General features: G+C 40.6%; 1 protein-coding gene across 1 annotated transcript; it reads left to right on the plus strand.

Annotated features, from left to right (window-relative positions):
- Window positions 1-7,586: 7,586 nt before the first annotated feature.
- Window positions 7,587-14,739, plus strand: DYNLT3 (dynein light chain Tctex-type 3). Its single transcript, XM_080576302.1, has 5 exons — window positions 7,587-7,720; window positions 8,164-8,205; window positions 10,118-10,241; window positions 11,221-11,298; window positions 12,410-14,739. The coding sequence occupies exons 1-5, from the start codon at window positions 7,691-7,693 to the stop codon at window positions 12,484-12,486; spliced, it is 351 nt and encodes a 116-aa protein (XP_080432428.1). The 5' UTR covers window positions 7,587-7,690; the 3' UTR covers window positions 12,487-14,739.
- The last annotated feature ends 3,006 nt before the right edge of the window (window positions 14,740-17,745 follow it).

Genomic DNA, 17,745 nt, shown 5'->3' on the forward strand with positions numbered 1-17,745 from the left:
GTTCAATTTATTTGCTTCTGGGCATTTATTTTAAAATTTTGATCATTAGCAATTCCCACTAAATTACGGCTGTAATTGGTCCAAAAGATGTTAATAAAAATGCTTTATAATCAATGTAAAAAACTAGTAATACATCCTGAAGAGCCTAATATCCAAGGGTACATTGCCTTTGACCAGGTAGATATATTCTCATTTTGTTATCTTACTGGAACAAAGGCAGCAGTTTCAGAACCAGGAGGAAAAAAAAAAAAAAGACATAGGATGGAGAACGCCTAGTCATATCATCTATAATAGTTTTTTGCTTCTGCTTTCTGCTCTTCAGTTGTTCCCGCTGTTACTGCTGTGTATTTATCAAATCATAAGAAACATGACTGAAGTGGAAGAGATGATAAACAGAGCGTGTATCTTCCTCTCCTGCTTGAAGAAAGTCAAAATTCAAAGGCTTCCAAATAACACTGTCAACCCTCCTGTGTTTTCTGTCTCTAATTGCTGAGTATTATTGAATAAAACCATGCTGACAGTTATTGTGTAACACTTTCTGAAGATAGCTAGCAGCTCGAAACGTGTTGCTTTCAGATTTACAGGGGAAGCCTTGACAGCAGCATTTGGGTCTTCATGGCTGTAGCCAGCTGACCTTGGCAGGCTGACAGACTCCAACCCAGCCACGCTCCCACTCCCCCTCCTCAATGGTATGGGGAATGAAAATACCATGAGAAAGCCCGTGGGTCAAGATAAAGACAGGGAGATCCCATAACAACTACTGTCATGGGCAAAACTGACACGACTTGGTGAAAAGTAATATAATTTATTGCCACTTAAAATAGAGTAGGATGGTGGGAAAACAATGACAAATCTAAAAATGCCTTACCTCAACCTCCTCTTCTTCCAGGGCTCCACTTCACTATCTAGTTCCCGAGGCTTCTACGTCCTCCTCTCCCACTAGCAGCACAGCAGGATTGGGAATGGGGGTTGGCGTCCATCCGTAACAGTTCCTCTGTGCTGCTTCTTCCTGCTCAGAATTTTCCCTGCTCCAGCACGGGTCCCCCACGGGCGGGCGGCAGCTCCCCCCAGACCCCCTGCTCCTGCGTGGGCTCCTCTCCACGGGCTGCAGCTCCGGCCCGGGGCCTGCTCCTGCGGGGGCTCTCCATGGGCCGCAGCCTCCTCCAGGCCACATCCACCTGCTCCACGTGGGCTCCTCCACGGGCTGCAGCGTGGAGATCTGCTCCGTGTGGGACCCATGGGCTGCAGGGGGACAGCCTGCTCCACCGGGGGCCTCTCCCTGCACAGGCCGCAGGGGAACTGCTGCTCCCTGCCTGGAGCACCTCCTGCCCTCCTGCTGCACTCACCTTGGGGTCACGTTCTCTCGCTCGTCTCTCTCACAGATGCTGCATGGCATTTTTTTACCTGTTCTTACATGTGCTTTCACAGAGGCACCACCGGCTTTGCTGGTGGGCATGGCTTTGGCCATAGTGGGTTTCATTTTGGAGCCGTCTGGAACTGGCTGTGTCAGAGATGGGGGCAGGTCCAGGCCTCTTCTTACCGAGGCCACCCCTGCAGGTCCCTTGCTGCCAACATCTTGCCACGTAAAACCAGTGCAGTAGGTTTGTGCCATTTTGGGGGACCTCTGTGGCAGTACAGTGTGCAACAAAACAGCAAGCCAGATACTTCTGTTCAGCTGAGAACAGGTTGCAAGAAGGGATGCGACTTTTTTTCTATGCTAGAATATCTTTCATTTTGCCAGTGGGTTTCGTAAGTATTTGCTGGCCAGAAGAGACATTTTGAAATTCAGGTTACGGTGGACTTCCTGCTCCAAAAAGCTCCATACAGGCTGTCAAATGCTTGTCTTGTCCCCACCATGCTTCTGCTCTCTTCTCATGGCTCCTGTTTTGTTTGTCTGCCTCAGACCTACCCTGTCCATACTATCTTTAGAGGTAAAACACTCCCTCAAATTTGTTTCTCTGATTGATGGTATTTTCTTTTAAAGCCAGTCAGGTTACTCCCTCCTGGCTGCCCTCTGGTTGCCTGAACACATTAGAGTTTCCGGGAGAGCTTGAGAAAATCAGAGCTCTGAGTGTTCTCTTTTAGGATGAAGTGCCACAGATGCATCAGCGACCTGTTAACGTGTTGCAGCACCTTACAGGAGAACCAGTCCACCAAATACACAGACCACTGCCCCATTTATGATTTCCACAGTTTTGCCTGGGCAGCATGCCCATGATGCTGGCAGTCAGGGCATCTCAGCAGGGGAGAGATGAGGGAAGGCCCTCACTTACTCCTGAGATGAAATAAGGATTGCTGCCAACTACACATCAGTATCTGGAAAGCAAAAAGCATTCCCACGACAGACATAGCCCTAGTGGCCGTCAGATGCAGCAGCTGAATGCAAAGCCCTGCTGTGTTTATGTAGCTAGAGGATGTAGCACAGACAGGAAGCATATTCAGTGCAAATATAATTTTTAATTAAATAATGGTGGTGACCTCTAGCAAACTTACTCTAAAAAATGTGCGAACGATTTTTCTGAGATTTATAATTAGACTCATCTGGGTGGGTTTTCATAAAACTCTCATAAGATTTGCTATTAACATTAGGATGATCTCCTTGCCAAATCATTCTTTTTATTCTGGAATATAAGGGTGCTAGACTTTCTAAAAATAAAATGCTGTAAAAACTGTCAATATTTCCACTCCAGTGAAAATCAAATATTTTCATGAAGTTCATTTTAGGAAATATCCTAGACAGTTTTGCTCTAACCTTCCAAAAATATTGAACACGAAGTAGAAAGTTACACAGTTTTTGACCAAATAACTGAATTATTATTTCTAAACAATGAAACAGAGTCTTGCAACTGAAACTCCTAAACAACTTGCAGTTGTTTGATACCAAATGATTCGTAAAATAATAGAACATTCTTCATATCAACTCATTAAGAAAGAAATTAATTCTTATTCCTTCAAAAGCTCATAGTACCATACTTCAAAGACAAGCAGCACATAAAGCACCGCTTACTGCATAATGCAGGTAAGCATTTACTTTAATTTGTGCTTTTAGTTTGTTCTTTTGAAGATATGTCATTAGCTGGCTGACCATTTGCTTTTACCGAGTATGTCGTTATTGCACATATAAAAAATGTGTAGCTTCAGAAAATTCTACGTACTTAGAAATCTAACTTGAGTACATAGTTGTTGCTTCATTCTCATGCCAAACACATCATGTTAACTTTGCTTACAGAAAAAAAGCTTCCAAAAGTCCAGATAATATTAACCATGAAACAGAATGAAAACCTCATATGCATTTATTTATGTGATGTCATAACACTAATGCTACTGGTCTGGATCATTTAAATGGGTAAGTCTCTACAGTGGGTGCTATGCAAACTTACTAGCACTGGAAAATTATTCTACCTTGATGTGCATCTTAAACACACACTACAGACAATAAATACTTAATGCATATAACAGTGTCAGCTGGTCAAGGTTAACCCTAAAATTAACTGTGTGCATTGTCATACCACAAAGCTCATCTGAACTCAAGTCAGTTTCTAAAGGAGCCAAAAAGCGATTGCAACACAGCCACTCTACTTGAGCCTTTGCAACTCAGCTGTGCCAGTAAATGCCATGCTCTCTGCAGCTGAGCTGACCAGCAGCCAGCAGCAGGCTGATGCAGCAGCAGCAATTCCACATTCACACTTGCTCCTACTGTGCTGCACGAAGCAGATCGCCGAGCTCTGCACTGCACTCATGTTCTCAGTCATGATCACAACATGATTTCCCAGTACCCTGAAGATTCCAAAAATACAGATTCCGCCTTGACAGACCATTTGTAGCTATGGAAATAGCGATGTCTCTGACAATTCATGGAGAACTTTTTAAACAATTGTTGAGTGGGCATTTAGCTCTCTGGAGGAGTTCGAGTAAGTCACTTCCAGCTATCATTAAAACATCTCTCAGGAAAAAAAGAATCAGGAAAATGAATCATTAAAACTTCAGCTAGGGCCAAACACCCATGATCTGGCCAACATAAAAGCTGCTGTATAGATCAGGCCAAACGTCTGTCTGATCCACTGCTCCACTCCCTGCAGTAACAAGTAGCAAACGCGTAGGAAGAGAGCAAGAACAAGAGCAGTACATGCTGATTCTCCCTCCAGCATCCAGCCACGTGTAGCTTAGGAACTCAGTCAGAAAAATTACATACCAGTATTCAACAGATTTTTATTTCAGTGTTTTAAGGTAGATCATGAAGGTTTAAAATGTTTACAAAAGCTGAAGGAAAAATTTGCTGGAAGTGAGAGAGAAGCCATACTATTTTAGCTGTACGGGTATACCCATTTTTTACTGCCTTTGTTCAAGCAGTGGTGAATCTTCACAGCCTGCACAGCCTGCCCTCTTTCCAGCAGGCTAAATCTTCTACAAATATTTGCTTTTTAATCAAAAAATGTCTTGAGCTGATCTGTTTATTCCCAGTCTTTTAAGAGCTCCTGTTCTGCATTTGGATGAAAGCCTTCAGTGCTTTCAAATTTAGGGTTGCATTTCTGAGCCACCTCTTTCAGCACTTTTCACATTTCCTATCACAGTTCACAGAACTAATTATACTGCAAGCCATTTGCATTTTCAAGCTTTCATTTTGCAGCAGTGTAATAAAGAATTAGGCAACATAGTCAGGTAACTCCCCTTGAAAAGAAGTGTACGGTTCCTTATTACAATTTAGCATTACTCTTGTAAAATCAGTAATAGCATTAGTCATTCCCAAGGAAAAAAAAAAAAAAAAGAAGGAAAAATATTGTTGCTTTTGGTAATTGATATTAGGTGAAAAATTAATTGGTTCAGAAAATAAAAAAGAGGAAAATAACCACTCAATTGTTATGAAAGCTAAAAAAATGTAAGCCTATAACTATCTCAAAAGCTGATTTAATGCTCTCTAAAGAAGAATGCAGGCTAGCTGGATGCCTGGCAGATGTTATCTAATATGTTATTGATCCAGAGAAGGTGATTCCAAAACCAGGTCTGCTTCAGTGCTTTATTACTCATACTTGGATTTCTCCTCCGCTAATATTTAACAAAAACCTCTCTTAGTTCAAATTAAACCCATTATTTCTTGTCCTATCTTTTGTCATATATTGGCCCGTTAATCATTTTTTAGTAAATTGGTACACACTGGGACACCTACGAGAAAGACTGGGGAAGAGATATAAAACAAACACAGTTCCTCCACTAACCACATTTTCTAAGCTTCCTTTCAGTCTTGCTGCCTTCAGTAGGAATTGCTTTTGTGTCTCTGTCCTGACACCACACTGGGCAGAGAATTACATTTGATGCCTGGCAAACACCGAGAGCAACATAATTGCCTTCTGTGCCTTTCATGATATTCTTCAACGTATTTAGTTATTTCTAACATCATACTTCGCTTCCCATTTACTGAAATTCCTGCAACACTACTGCCTAGCCAATTAGTCCCCATTTTGTATTTGTGCACTTGATGTTGGTTTTAGATAGTACTTTGTACCTTTTATGAGATTCCTTCTTGTTGATTTCTCCAGCCTATTCAGTATTTGTAATTTTGATCCTGTCAGTCAACATGCTTGTAACTTCTTTCAACATGCTGTCATTAAAAAGCTTTCCTAAGTATCACTTTTATTGCATGATTCCAGTTATTGCTGCTAATGCTGATTAGCTCTTGGGGAGGGGGAAGAAAAAAAAAAAAAAAAAGGTCGTCTTGTGTTTATTTCTCTTACTTTGATAACCCTTCATTAGGAACAATTGGTTACCTTTTCCCTAGATGATGTATTCTTACTTCAAGTGAAATTTACATGTGAGAGCATAACAAGACACATTCACTACAAAATAACATGCCTACTATTTACTTCCCCCTCATCCATTAAACCATTTGTCCTACCAAAGATCAAAATCAGATTGTTTGACATATACTCTTGATAAATCTGTGTTGGCTGTTCGCGGGTGATGTTGGGTGTTTATTTGTAAACATTTCCTGGATTAATACGTGTTCTGCCATTTTATAACCTAATAGTTCTCTGGGCGTTGAGCTGAGCCTGACAGACCTCCTGCTGTCCTCCTGTCTGTAAATGGGGGGGGGGGGGGGGGGGGGAACAGGTCATTTTTTTGCATTAGGACATCAACACAAACACGTACATACGCATCGGTCATTCAGGATCCTGATTTTCCATGGAATCTGCCAAGATGATTGTTACAAAGAAGGTATTTCTTTGAATATTTTAAACAGAGCTGAAAAATGGTTAGCAGCTGGTTTCATTTGATAGTGTACTGCATCTCAAAGATACAAAGATCTCTGAAAATACAGAGGATAAAAAAAAAAAGAACAAGATCCAAGGCTAAGTCCTTTTTAGCGCTGTTAGCTTTTTCTCCTGGTTGCCAGTGCAAATACAACATGTGCTTCCACTAGCTTTTATTTTTTAAAAAATAAACATGAAATTTTATCCCTAATTTTGAACCGGTAACACATAAAAGGATATTTTGTTTTACTTGTAATAGCTTCATCTTGTGAAAGCCCAGGAAAATATTGTGCAAGTCAGCACAGAAAAATCTTTATACTGAAGGAGAATTTTTATGTCCCCCCTCCCCAATGATTACATCCATTTGTGCTTGCTCATAAAGATCTGCTTTTAAAGAGATTTACTCTTCACGTTCAGCCTTCTCATCCTACTATACCCATCAGCAAAAATTAAACGTGAAAGCCAGTTTCAAAGCAAGGCAATATAGAAATGTTTAGCTTCGTTTCCCCCTATACTGCCATGTTTTAGAGTTTTTCCAATTCGCGTACAATTAACACTGAGCAAGAGGCACTTTTTTAAGCACGTATCTATCCAAATACATGCCACCAAAACTGAAAGTAGAACTGAGGCAACCTTGGCCTTCTGTCTCACCTTCAGCCTGGTTTAGAAAGACGAGAGCAGTATCAGAGGGGGCAATAAGAAAACAAAGAGCTTTCCCCCAAATGAAAGAACAAACCCCCCGTAATTTGAAAAATCTGCACTGTTTGATAGTAGGCATCTTTCGTGTTCCCCAGGCAACTTCATGGGGAGAGAGAAGACGTAATTTCTTTACACCTATAGTGAGTAAAATAAAACCCAGCGTTATTTCTTTATTATAAAGCGGAAGTAAAAGAACCGCTTATTGCAAGTCACCATGCTGACAGCTTTGTGTCAGACACTTTACACTCATCCACAAACGGGGGGGGCGCATAAAAATCCGATTGCTTCTCATCAGGAACTTCTCCTGTTGCACGCCCTGTACCTCGAGCTCTTTACATTCACCACAAGGGGGATGTATATAATAATAGAGCTACAAACAAGTATTTCACCGCCTTTATGGCGAGGGCAGCAGGCTGAGGCGTGCTGCCGGCACATACGGCCGCTGGGGGACAGAGCCGGGCAGGGCACAGCAGGGCAGGGCAAGGCAGGGCATGACATGGCAGGGGAGGGCAGGACAGGACAGGACAGGACAGGGCAGAGCAGCTCCAACTCGTACGCCCAGTGCCCCTGCAGCTCCTCAGCCGCCGCAGGCCCCGTCCCCGCCCCTCCATGCCGCCGGCACCACAGCGCCCCCCGCCCCCCGCCTCCCGCCTCATGGCGCCGCCGGCACCGCCCCGCCGAGGCGGAGCCGCGCAGGACGCGGAGGAGCCGCCGCCGCCGGAACAGCCGCCGGCCGCGCCGGGGCCATGGAGGACTTTCACCCCCACAACGACGAGGTAGGGGTCCCCCTGCCGGGGCTCGGGGCTGGGGCGCCGGCCTGGCCCCGCTGGGCTTTCGGCTGTTCCCTGCCCGTGCCGCCTGGAGGCCGGGGCCGCCCTGCCGGGGTCCCCTCTCGCCTCTGCAGCCGCCCGCCTCCATTACAGCTGCCGGTCTGGCCCTGAGGTTTCTGCCCTCGCCCGATTTGCCATCTAACTTTTTGTTTTGGGGAATATCCTGACGCGTAGCATAGGCAGTGGTGGTATTTAATCTCCGTGGGAAGTGCAAAATCAGCTGGTTTGCGGGCACGCTGGGGACCGAGCTTTTGGGACCCACTCAAAGGTCGCTGGCAAAACAACACCAAATAACACACGTGTAGTGCTGGGACAAAAGTGGGACTTCAAACCTCCGTTGTGTGTTTACTTCTCTATCGGAAATAAAAAATAATTAATTTTTATTACAGATGATCTTCAACGCTGATGAGGCCCACAACATAGTTAAGGAGGTAGGTGTTAGCCATTTAACCAGTACGTTGTGATTTCAAAGAAACTCTTTACCTTACTTTGCAATATAGTGAAAAGAAAGACTATCAGTCAACCATCCCAGATAAATTCAAACTTATACGAAACATAAACTGTTATTTATATCAAATTATACGGAGCTTCATTTGGAACTGCTTTAAGCTTCATCTAATTACTGTCTTCAACTACCTAATGGGGAAAAGATGGCTGAGAGAAGAGAGAGACAATTTGCTTTACATTGGAAAGACAGGGGATGACAGTCACAGGTTGCATGGGAAAATTTATTATATATATGTTTTCCTTTATCCAGCTAGAGAGTAGATAATCACTAGAGCAGGGTGCAGAGAAAGCTTGTGGAGTCTCCGACCTTAGACACTGTAAAAACTTCACTTCAACCTGATGAAACTTGGAAGTTTAGCCTTGGCTTGAGCAACAGGTTGGACTACATGAGGTTGTTACACTATCAATGTTTTTTAAAAAAATATTTTTACACTAAAAGAGCAGGCTGAGAATGAGTAGCCTGGTGGTCCAAAATAAATGCCAGGTAACTAGAAAGTGAGTAATGAAGAGTCTGTGGTATACAGATGATTGTCAGGTTTTACAGGGAAATACCATTTTTATAAAGAAATTTCTAGAGGGATCCTGCAGGTCCTTTCCTACCTGCCCTGTCAGGAAGGGAAAGGACTGTATTTCTAGAGCTGCTCGAGGTCACAACAGCAAGCTCTTAGATGTCAGGTAAATGACAGTTCAACCCTTTATATAACTGTCCCTGCCTTGAAAGGCCAGACAGGTTCTCTTTATTTTTACATCTGATGCTGGGAGTAAAGCCAAGTGTTTGTACCTATGATTTAAGGCTTAACCGGAGCTGAAGAGTTCTGGCATAGGACGCGTTTTTGGAAAAGACCAAAATACCTGAAGGATCGCTAAGCATCCTTGTCCCTCTCTTACCTTCTGTTCTGCTTTGTGTTTGTTTCCATTGAGTCATTGTCTAGCTTTATACAATGTGATCAGAACTAATTGAGCTTTGTGGGATCTGGGGCACAAATCTCTTACACAGCCTGTAAGTGGGTGGTGAGTGTACACGATTTATGCTACTGAATCAAAGGAGAACATAGTTGTATTTAACGTACCTATTACAGATGTAAATTTCTGCACACTTTCATGTTGAGAAATTCAGTTTCCACCAGCATTTAATTCTGAATTTCTTTAGGAGTAAAGAATGAAATTGAAGAGTTACAGTTATAGAGCAGGTTGTCAGTCATTTTAAGTTTAAGCAAGATAGTTGGTTGGCCATTCTATGGCTGTGGGAGAATATGAAATTTTCAAGCAGTTCAGATATCCCTTATGCTGCAAGACACAACACTTCAGTGTCGCTTGCTCTTAACTTTTCCTCGTTTTTTAACCCAAGACACGTGTTTTGCTTTGGGGGCTCTGGCTTTTTGGAGATTTTGGTATATTGCTTACAGACTCAGAAAGGTTGGCCGGCTCTAGCGACATTATTGATTAGAGTGGTACAATTTCCATTACAGCAGCATCTGAAAGCTGAGCTGGAGTAGGCAGTCATTGAGAATGGTGGGATGTGTTAGTATTTTCATTGGTAAATGGATCCAGTGGCTTAACCTGGCACTTAAAGCATATGGCTAAGGTCTTTCCTACACAGAATTTTCAGTCAGAGCCTCATTTTTCTCCACATAATAATGTGGTAAATATATACTAAAAATAATTTTCCAAGAAGGCTCATTTTACTTCCCATTCAGTAACTGATACGTGGTGAGCTGAGGTGATTTAAAGTAATCCAATTGCCAGATAAAATTCTCAGATTATGTGAGACATTTTAAACCTTTACATTTTAAAGTATGGTATATTTATTGTAACTTTTTTTTCCCTCTATTACAGTGCATAGAAAGTGTCTTAGGCAAGGCAGATTATAATCACAACAAAGTCAACCAGTGGACTGCAGCTATAGTAGAACAGTCGCTGACGCATTTGGTAAAGCTTGGGAAAACATACAAGTACATTGGTAAGTAGAAGTAACCATACTTTTATCCCTATACGGTCACAGTGAGTAATTGTGGAAAGGTTCATTCCAATGTAGTGCTATATTCAATAAATAACATAAACTGTAAACAAAGAGCAGATACTTGAACTCTTCTGTTATACAGATTTTTACTAATTACTGTGGTAAAACTACAGCAGTTTTATTTGTGCTAAGCATGCTGTCAGCACTTAGCACAGAAGATGCTAAGATGTTACACAGTCTTCCCTGACTCTTAAGCAACCCCAAAATAATTATATCAATATTTTGGTATCAGTTCAGGAAATAGATGCTTTATCTTAAGTTAGTTTTAATAGGATTAAGCTTCTTATAAATACAGACATTTAAAAGATTTTCGGTTCTGTAAGATACCTCATGTCCCATTATTTTTATATGCATATCTATGGAAGAGAAATTGAGATAATTACAAGTTTCAAGTGCTTCGGTTCTTTTGTGGAGTGTTGATATAACAGCAAGAGTTTGCACTGTGTTCTGGTTTTGAAAGTCTTGAATTCAGACTGTCATTGGTTTTACAACAACTGCAGGTCAGTCTAGAAATGCTTTATTACTGGAGTGTGGTTTCAGAGAGCTGACAAAAGTAATTTTGGGAAACAACTCTTGTCAGGTGTGACTTCTGTTGTACCTGTGAGGACAGCACATGCAATCCAGTTCTGATGCACACCTGACACGAGCCATATCTAAGCAGTTTAAAAGATAAAAAGCATAATCCTATTAGCAAGCATTTTGTTAAAGCCATTGTCGTTATGTGAGTAAAGATAATCACAAAATGAATACCAAGTTCTTGAGGAGAATACCGGGGGTGCCAGAATTGTCAAAATAGGCGTTGACTTAGCTGAATGCTGCCTGCCAGCCATTTGAAATCACAGTGTGTGCTTGAAATTGTAAATAATTCACCTCTTCTGCTTCAATAATGAAAGTCCTAATTTTTGACTGTATTTTTCAGTAACTTGTGCAGTGATGCAGAGGAGTGGAGCTGGTCTACACACAGCAAGCTCATGTTTCTGGGATACCACAACTGATGGTAAGCTTCCTCACTCAGATTAAAAAGTTGTGGCAAAAGAAATGTTACCTGTTGCTCAATTGTAATAGTTCAGCTGAACATTTTGGAAGAGTGTTTACAGAAGCAGTAGCTTCCAGAACTAGAGCCTTGTTTACAATCCCAGGGGAAATGTTTTGTTAACAATCAGTGCTTGCATTAAGAGTGACTGCTTTGCAGGTGGTACAAAGCAAATGTAGAAATGCCTTCCTTGTGAAACAAAAATAAAAAAAAAATCTCTTCAGTAATTGTAGATCAGTTGAAAAGGCAATAAAACGTTCACAGTAAATGTAAGCATGTAATCTTAAACATATCTGACTGCTGTAAACAGACAGTGCTACTCTGAAGGAGGACAGAACTTGGTTTAAAAAAAAAGTTTGACTACAGTGTGTGTTTCAACTGCCTAACCATCAGATAGTTTACAGGCTTTCGATGCTCTTCATTGCATCTAAAATAGTTCTAAATGCATTTTTCCCGGGTTCAGGATATCATGAGGAAATTAGATTAAAATAATCTTCTCTGTCACAGACTCAGAATGGTCTGTTTAGAAGAGGATACCAAGATATAACGTAAAAATAGAGATTGAATTAGAAGATTAACTGAGGTTAAAACAAAAATCATTAAGTGAAGTTATGTAAACAAGCACAATTTGATCTTCATGTTTTCTTGGTTTGTAAAGCCAAGATACGTTGATAGTTGATATATACTGATAAAACAGGAAAAATACAGAAAGTAAATAAACTAGAATGTATTGGATCCAGGCTTTTTCTCTCGATTTCTTATGAGATTATCTTGACAATTTCAATATCAGATTTTCAAGGATTTTTGCAAATCCAGCTTTTTAAAAGAGATACTGAGATTGTTTTGTTCTTGCAAATTGTTTTGAGGCTCACATTAGGTAGTAAGCAATGTCCAAGTTAATGAAAATGTTCTGAGGAATTTAGTCTACTTATAGCCATGATGACATAGTTGTAGTCACCTTATATCATATGTGAATGATTTGTAGTAATTTGACTTAGTTTACGTAGAGGTAAAATGAATATAATAAAGACACTGGAATTCTTTTTTTTGTTTGTTTTGTAATAATCTCTTTTAGGAACTTGCACAGTGAGATGGGAAAACCGAACAATGAACTGCATTGTGAATGTGTTTGCTGTTGCTATTATCCTGTAGCTGACTGGAAGATAAATACAAGCAACACCGAAGCCTTTAAAAAAAAGAAAAAAGTTCCAAACACATGGCTAAATATTTCAGACAGTTATATTTTTATTTTTTCTTTATGAGGAGTTGTAGCAAATGGAACTTCTCTACAGAGAGCATAGTCTTAGCCAGTTCTCATAGATTAATTATTTGAAATCAAGCAAAAAAATATTTATATATAGAGAAAGCAAGTTTAATAATTTAAATATTCAGAAGTATATTAATAAGAAGATGCCACAAAGATCAATAGAATTTATATCAAAGTTAATATCAAAGATACTTTATTTAAGAGGAACATAAAATATCTAATCAAAGAAAAGGTCAAAGGGTAAGCAGGACCTCTCAGGATTGTGGTGCATTTGGGAACAAATTATGAACACAACTCTGAGTGCATGTGCTGTATGCAGTATCAGTGCTTCGTGTCTGGTTAAACAAAGCTAACTGTCATATTGGATGCTGGTGCTTCTGAAATTGCACAAGCATCGCACTTCAGTCAAGTGTGAACTTCTACATTGAAATTAGATCCATTCAAGCTTTTCCCCTTGAGGCAGAGGATGACTTCACTAGGGCAAAGGTGCAATATACCTGGGCCTAACGAGATTTCCAATTTTCCTTCAGAACGAAGATCATATTTATTGTCAGTTCAGGGAATGTCATGGGTCAGACATTAGTGCTGAACTCATAATTACTTCCTAAAGCATTCTGAAAGTACTTGTATCTGATTTTATTCCATGACTACAAATTTGTGACAAGCACTTTATTGATTCCTCCTGCAATGCAAGAGTAGCCAGGAGCTGGGGCAGTAAGACTGGGCCCGCATTTCTCCGAGTAGGAGTAAGTTGTTCAAAGAGAAGGCACGCGCATTTGTAGAGGCTCCTGTTACCTTTGAAACCATTTATCTTGAAGCAACATATCTGCTCTTTATAGGAGTATTTCCTATATTCTGAGTCTAGAATTGGACCTTAATCCTATGAAAAAATACAGTTAAGTTTTAAGCACTAAGATTTCCCATCCTATAAAGATTTATGCAAGTTCTTTGCTCATCGGATGAGTTTTAACTTGAACTATTCCACATGGAAGGAAAGCATTTGCACACACAAGTATTTGCTGGATTGGGGCCTACATTTTTGTTGATTAATGCACAAGTTATATGATAAAGATGTATCAATACCGAAAATGCCTAAATGATTGCTGCCACTAAGTGGCAGCTACATTGTTTTATCAGATGCTGCTTAAGGATAGAATGTTTTCTTTATTACTGCATGTCTTTGGAAGAGACTGGTGACTACCTAACAGCTACTGTAAGGCTGCAATTTTAACAAATGAGTATTAAAGCACTATTACACAGTTTTGTTTGTTTTTCTGATAACTGACTATGAGGACATGTAGCAAGTGTCCTGTACAAAGAACAAACTGAAAACCATGTCGTTGCTTAAACTGTGTATACACGTAGCTAGTACAAGTAGAAGGAACATGTAGGTGTAATTTACAATGCTGTTCAAAATCTCTTGCTTTGCAGACAAATAGAATTCTGCTTTTACCGAAGTGCAAGTGAAACTAAGCACTGTAACATTGCCTTTGCCTTATGGGCAGGTGTAGTGTGAAGATGTGTATGTATGTTGTACTGACCTTCAGATATGTAGTAGTTCAACATTATTTAGGTGAGGATAACAATTTCTGAACTAGATCCTGACTTTTAAGAGCTGAGTAGTGAAACTAACAAAAATCATAGAATTGTGTGGGTTGGAAGGGACTGTAAAGATCATCTAATTCCAGCCCCCTGCCATGGGGGCTTCCCATAAAGCCTTCCATTAGACCAGGTTGCCCAAAGCCCCATCCAACCTGGCCTTGAACACTTCTAGGGATGGGGACAGAGTTTCACTGATGTTTGGGACTGCACAAAGTGGAAAAAATAAGTGGAGTAGCAACTGGAACAGGTTTTGGTAGGTTTGATACAGCATAAGATGTGAGTGAGTAAAAATAGTTGTGGTTGTTATCCCTGTTCAGTAGGTGCCATGGTTAGAAGGAAAATTCCAAATAGCCATTCGTAACTCTTTTGGTGTCTTTGCTTTTCTTGAAAATACAATGCACTGAGCAGGGCTATCAGTTTAATGAGACTTGGTGAAGGTTCCACTGAGAAAAAACTTGGAAAAAAAACCTTGCTTAACTGTAAGACTGCTTCATTTTTCTTTCTACCAAAACAAATAAAGATCTGCCTTAGTTGTATTTTTGCCTCATGTGCTTGATCAATACAAATAGCAACTGAGAACAGTATTTCTCTTTCTTTCCTTCACTTGTATACAGTAGTGAGAACCTGAGAAATTTATTAAAGTTTCGTGAGCATTTTAGAGAGAAGACTCATCAAAAGCTAATTCCCAAACTTGAACTGGATTCCCACATCTCTTGTCTGAGCATACCAATTCCTTGTACTGCTTGACATGGTGATGCAAGTTACAGTTTTTGTTGGTCCAGAAAGATTATTATGAAACACGGGGAAAAGTACTTGCATTCTGCATCATGCTTTAGCAAATTTAACTTTTTATGTTTTTCCCTTCCCCATCATCTGTGGGTACAAACAACTACTTGTATTTAATATAACTCTTAAAATGAATTCTGACCACCACTGCTTTCCCAGAAGATTTTCCAAGTAGCTTGTTTTCAAAGATAAAATTCTGGATTGTAGAATATGAGAATGTGCAATAATATTTCAATAGTGCTTTCTATCAGTACAATGTTTTCCTTAGTTCTTACAGTCATGGGGATTAGTTATTGTTAACAAACAAGGGGTTTTACTAACAGGACATAAGAATTTGTATCAAGGCATAGCCCATATATATTGAGCTATATGTTTCTGTACACTGTTTCTTGGCAAAAGACACCTGTTCCTCTCACACAGAAAGGTATATAAGAATTTTGTTATCTAAACAGAAAAGTGTGAAAGGGAAGGTAGGGGAACAGATTCATTATTTTCCTTTCTATTACTTGCCAGCTGTCCTTCAGCAAGTGTCACCTTACTGATGACTGTCTTCCCTTCATACTTGCTTAAGGAAACAAGTACAATTCCTTGTATGTTCAATTTAGTTTCCTGTAATCTAAAGCACTTTCCCAAAGCCACTGAATTCCTGGTTTGTAGGTAGCCTATTTAGCCTACATGAATGTCAGAGCACTGATGTTTTAAACATCATAAAAGAGAGAACATTAACTATTGCTAGCCTGTATGCATTAGTATAGTAGTTATCATATAGAGAAAACAGGGCTTTGTTTTAATACAGGCAGTGGATTCTTCGGACAGGAGCGCAGCAAATCCTGTAACGAGCAATTCCTAACTGATTATGGGGATGCACCTTGCTGGCTCTTGCATAATCTAACAAGGTTGTTCTGTCCACATGTAATTCCGAGGGGGATTTTTCAATTGTGGTGTCATGTAAGTACAGAGCAGACCAAATCCAGCATCAGAATATCCCGAGCCAGTAAATTCTGCCTGTGTCTCTGCAGGACATTCCCAGACCAACACCAGCCCCAGTTTGTCTCTGGGTGAGACTCTCAGCTCAGGTGCAGTATTCCGTGAGTGCAGCGACAAACCCAGCTGCAGAGAGGCTCCAGAGCTATGTAGTCAGGTTTACGTTGCGTAGCACCCGAGTTGCTGTAGCCCGTGGGGCCTATGCCAGGTGAGGGGGCTGTGGACATTGGCTTGTAGAGGGGACAGTTTCTCTCTTTCCCCCATGAAGGAAGGAAGGCAGCAGTTTAACACTGCTGAGGGAGATTTTTCTAGTCTGACGAGTCTAAGTTACTATTGAGTAAGGGGAGGTTTTAGCTGATCTGTTCCTCGAGCATTTGTTTTTAAACACAGGAAGCATACTGTGACAGCAGGTTTGTTTGTTACATAAAAGGTTTTTAAAAGGGGAACAAAATGGTACTAGAGTGACAACTACAGGGTTCCATGTAACTCTATTCCATGGTCTGATCTAAAATTACTTGAAAACAAGAATCAGGGTTACAGTAGCACACCTCACTGGTAGTTACAGTTAGAGTCAAGAAGACAGACATGGTTACTGGGCCAGATAGTACAAGTGCATGAAGGAAAGACAGCCAAGTTTTGTAGTGACATGCTTTTAAATAGATTTTTTATTTATTTTTTATTTTTTTACTGTGTCTGAAACTTAATCACAAAGTTTGTAATCTATGCTAGGTAGCTTCACAATGTGGACACCACACAGCTCAGAATCAAAAACCATTAAAATCCCCTATCTGTGGGGAAGGAGGCAAGTTGGACTAACTGTTTAGCTGCAAGAAACTCAAACTTCTTTCTATTCAGCAGGTTCCCTTACTGGCTATGATCAGAATGATTTCTGAACAGCTCCTCTTAAATCAGAAACAAGCATCAACATTTTTGCAACCCCCTTAGGAAGAAACTAAACATTCTCTGCTGACTTGTAGTTTGCTGAAGTTTTTGGGGCGGGCCACCTTTATTCAGTTCAGTAATAATTTCTTCGAATTATTCAGTTTTGACCAAAAAGAAGGGTGATCTTTCTATATATACTCTGGCTTGTGCGCACACACACAACACACGTTACATACTTTTAAAGATATATTCATCCTTTCTGTTTATCTACTTCCCTCACAATTAGGGGTCATACATTAGTAATCTTCATTTAGGATTTCATCTTTTGTTATTTATTTCCATTTCAGCAATGTTGAGATATCAAAACAAGGGTTCCAACAGCATTTGTACACGTAAGTGTCCTTGCCATAGAGAACCCAATTTTGTGTCTGGATCCTAGCAGCGGCAAGCCAGCAGAAGTGGGAGGGTGAGGTAACAGCAGCGGTACCGTTGCCTTTTTGTAACTCACAGTACTATTCTTTGAGGTGGTCACCACTTCATCCAATTTCATGCAATAACTCTGGAGGCTGGTTTTCTGTATGGGTTTCTACAGTGGTTTTAAAACTGGTCTGAGCAAATGGCACATGAAACCTACTGCAGGGTTTCAAGCGATGCTGTTTGTTAGTTTATAACTAAATGTCTTCAGAGACATGTAAAGACCTCACTGATCCTTGGAGCTAAATAGTGTTTGTGCTTGAGTCGAACATTTTAGGAGAGTAATTCTAAACCAAACTGCGACCACTGCTGTAGCTAGGTGGCCTGCCAGCTTTGTGAACGAATTATAGCTGCATATGGATCAGTATGGATCCCCCAAATGACAATTTAAACGCCTGCGCGTAGGGAAGGACACG

This window comes from Anser brachyrhynchus (genome assembly GCF_964034855.1).
Source record: "Anser brachyrhynchus genome assembly, chromosome: 1".
Classification (NCBI taxonomy): Eukaryota; Metazoa; Chordata; class Aves; order Anseriformes; family Anatidae; genus Anser; species Anser brachyrhynchus.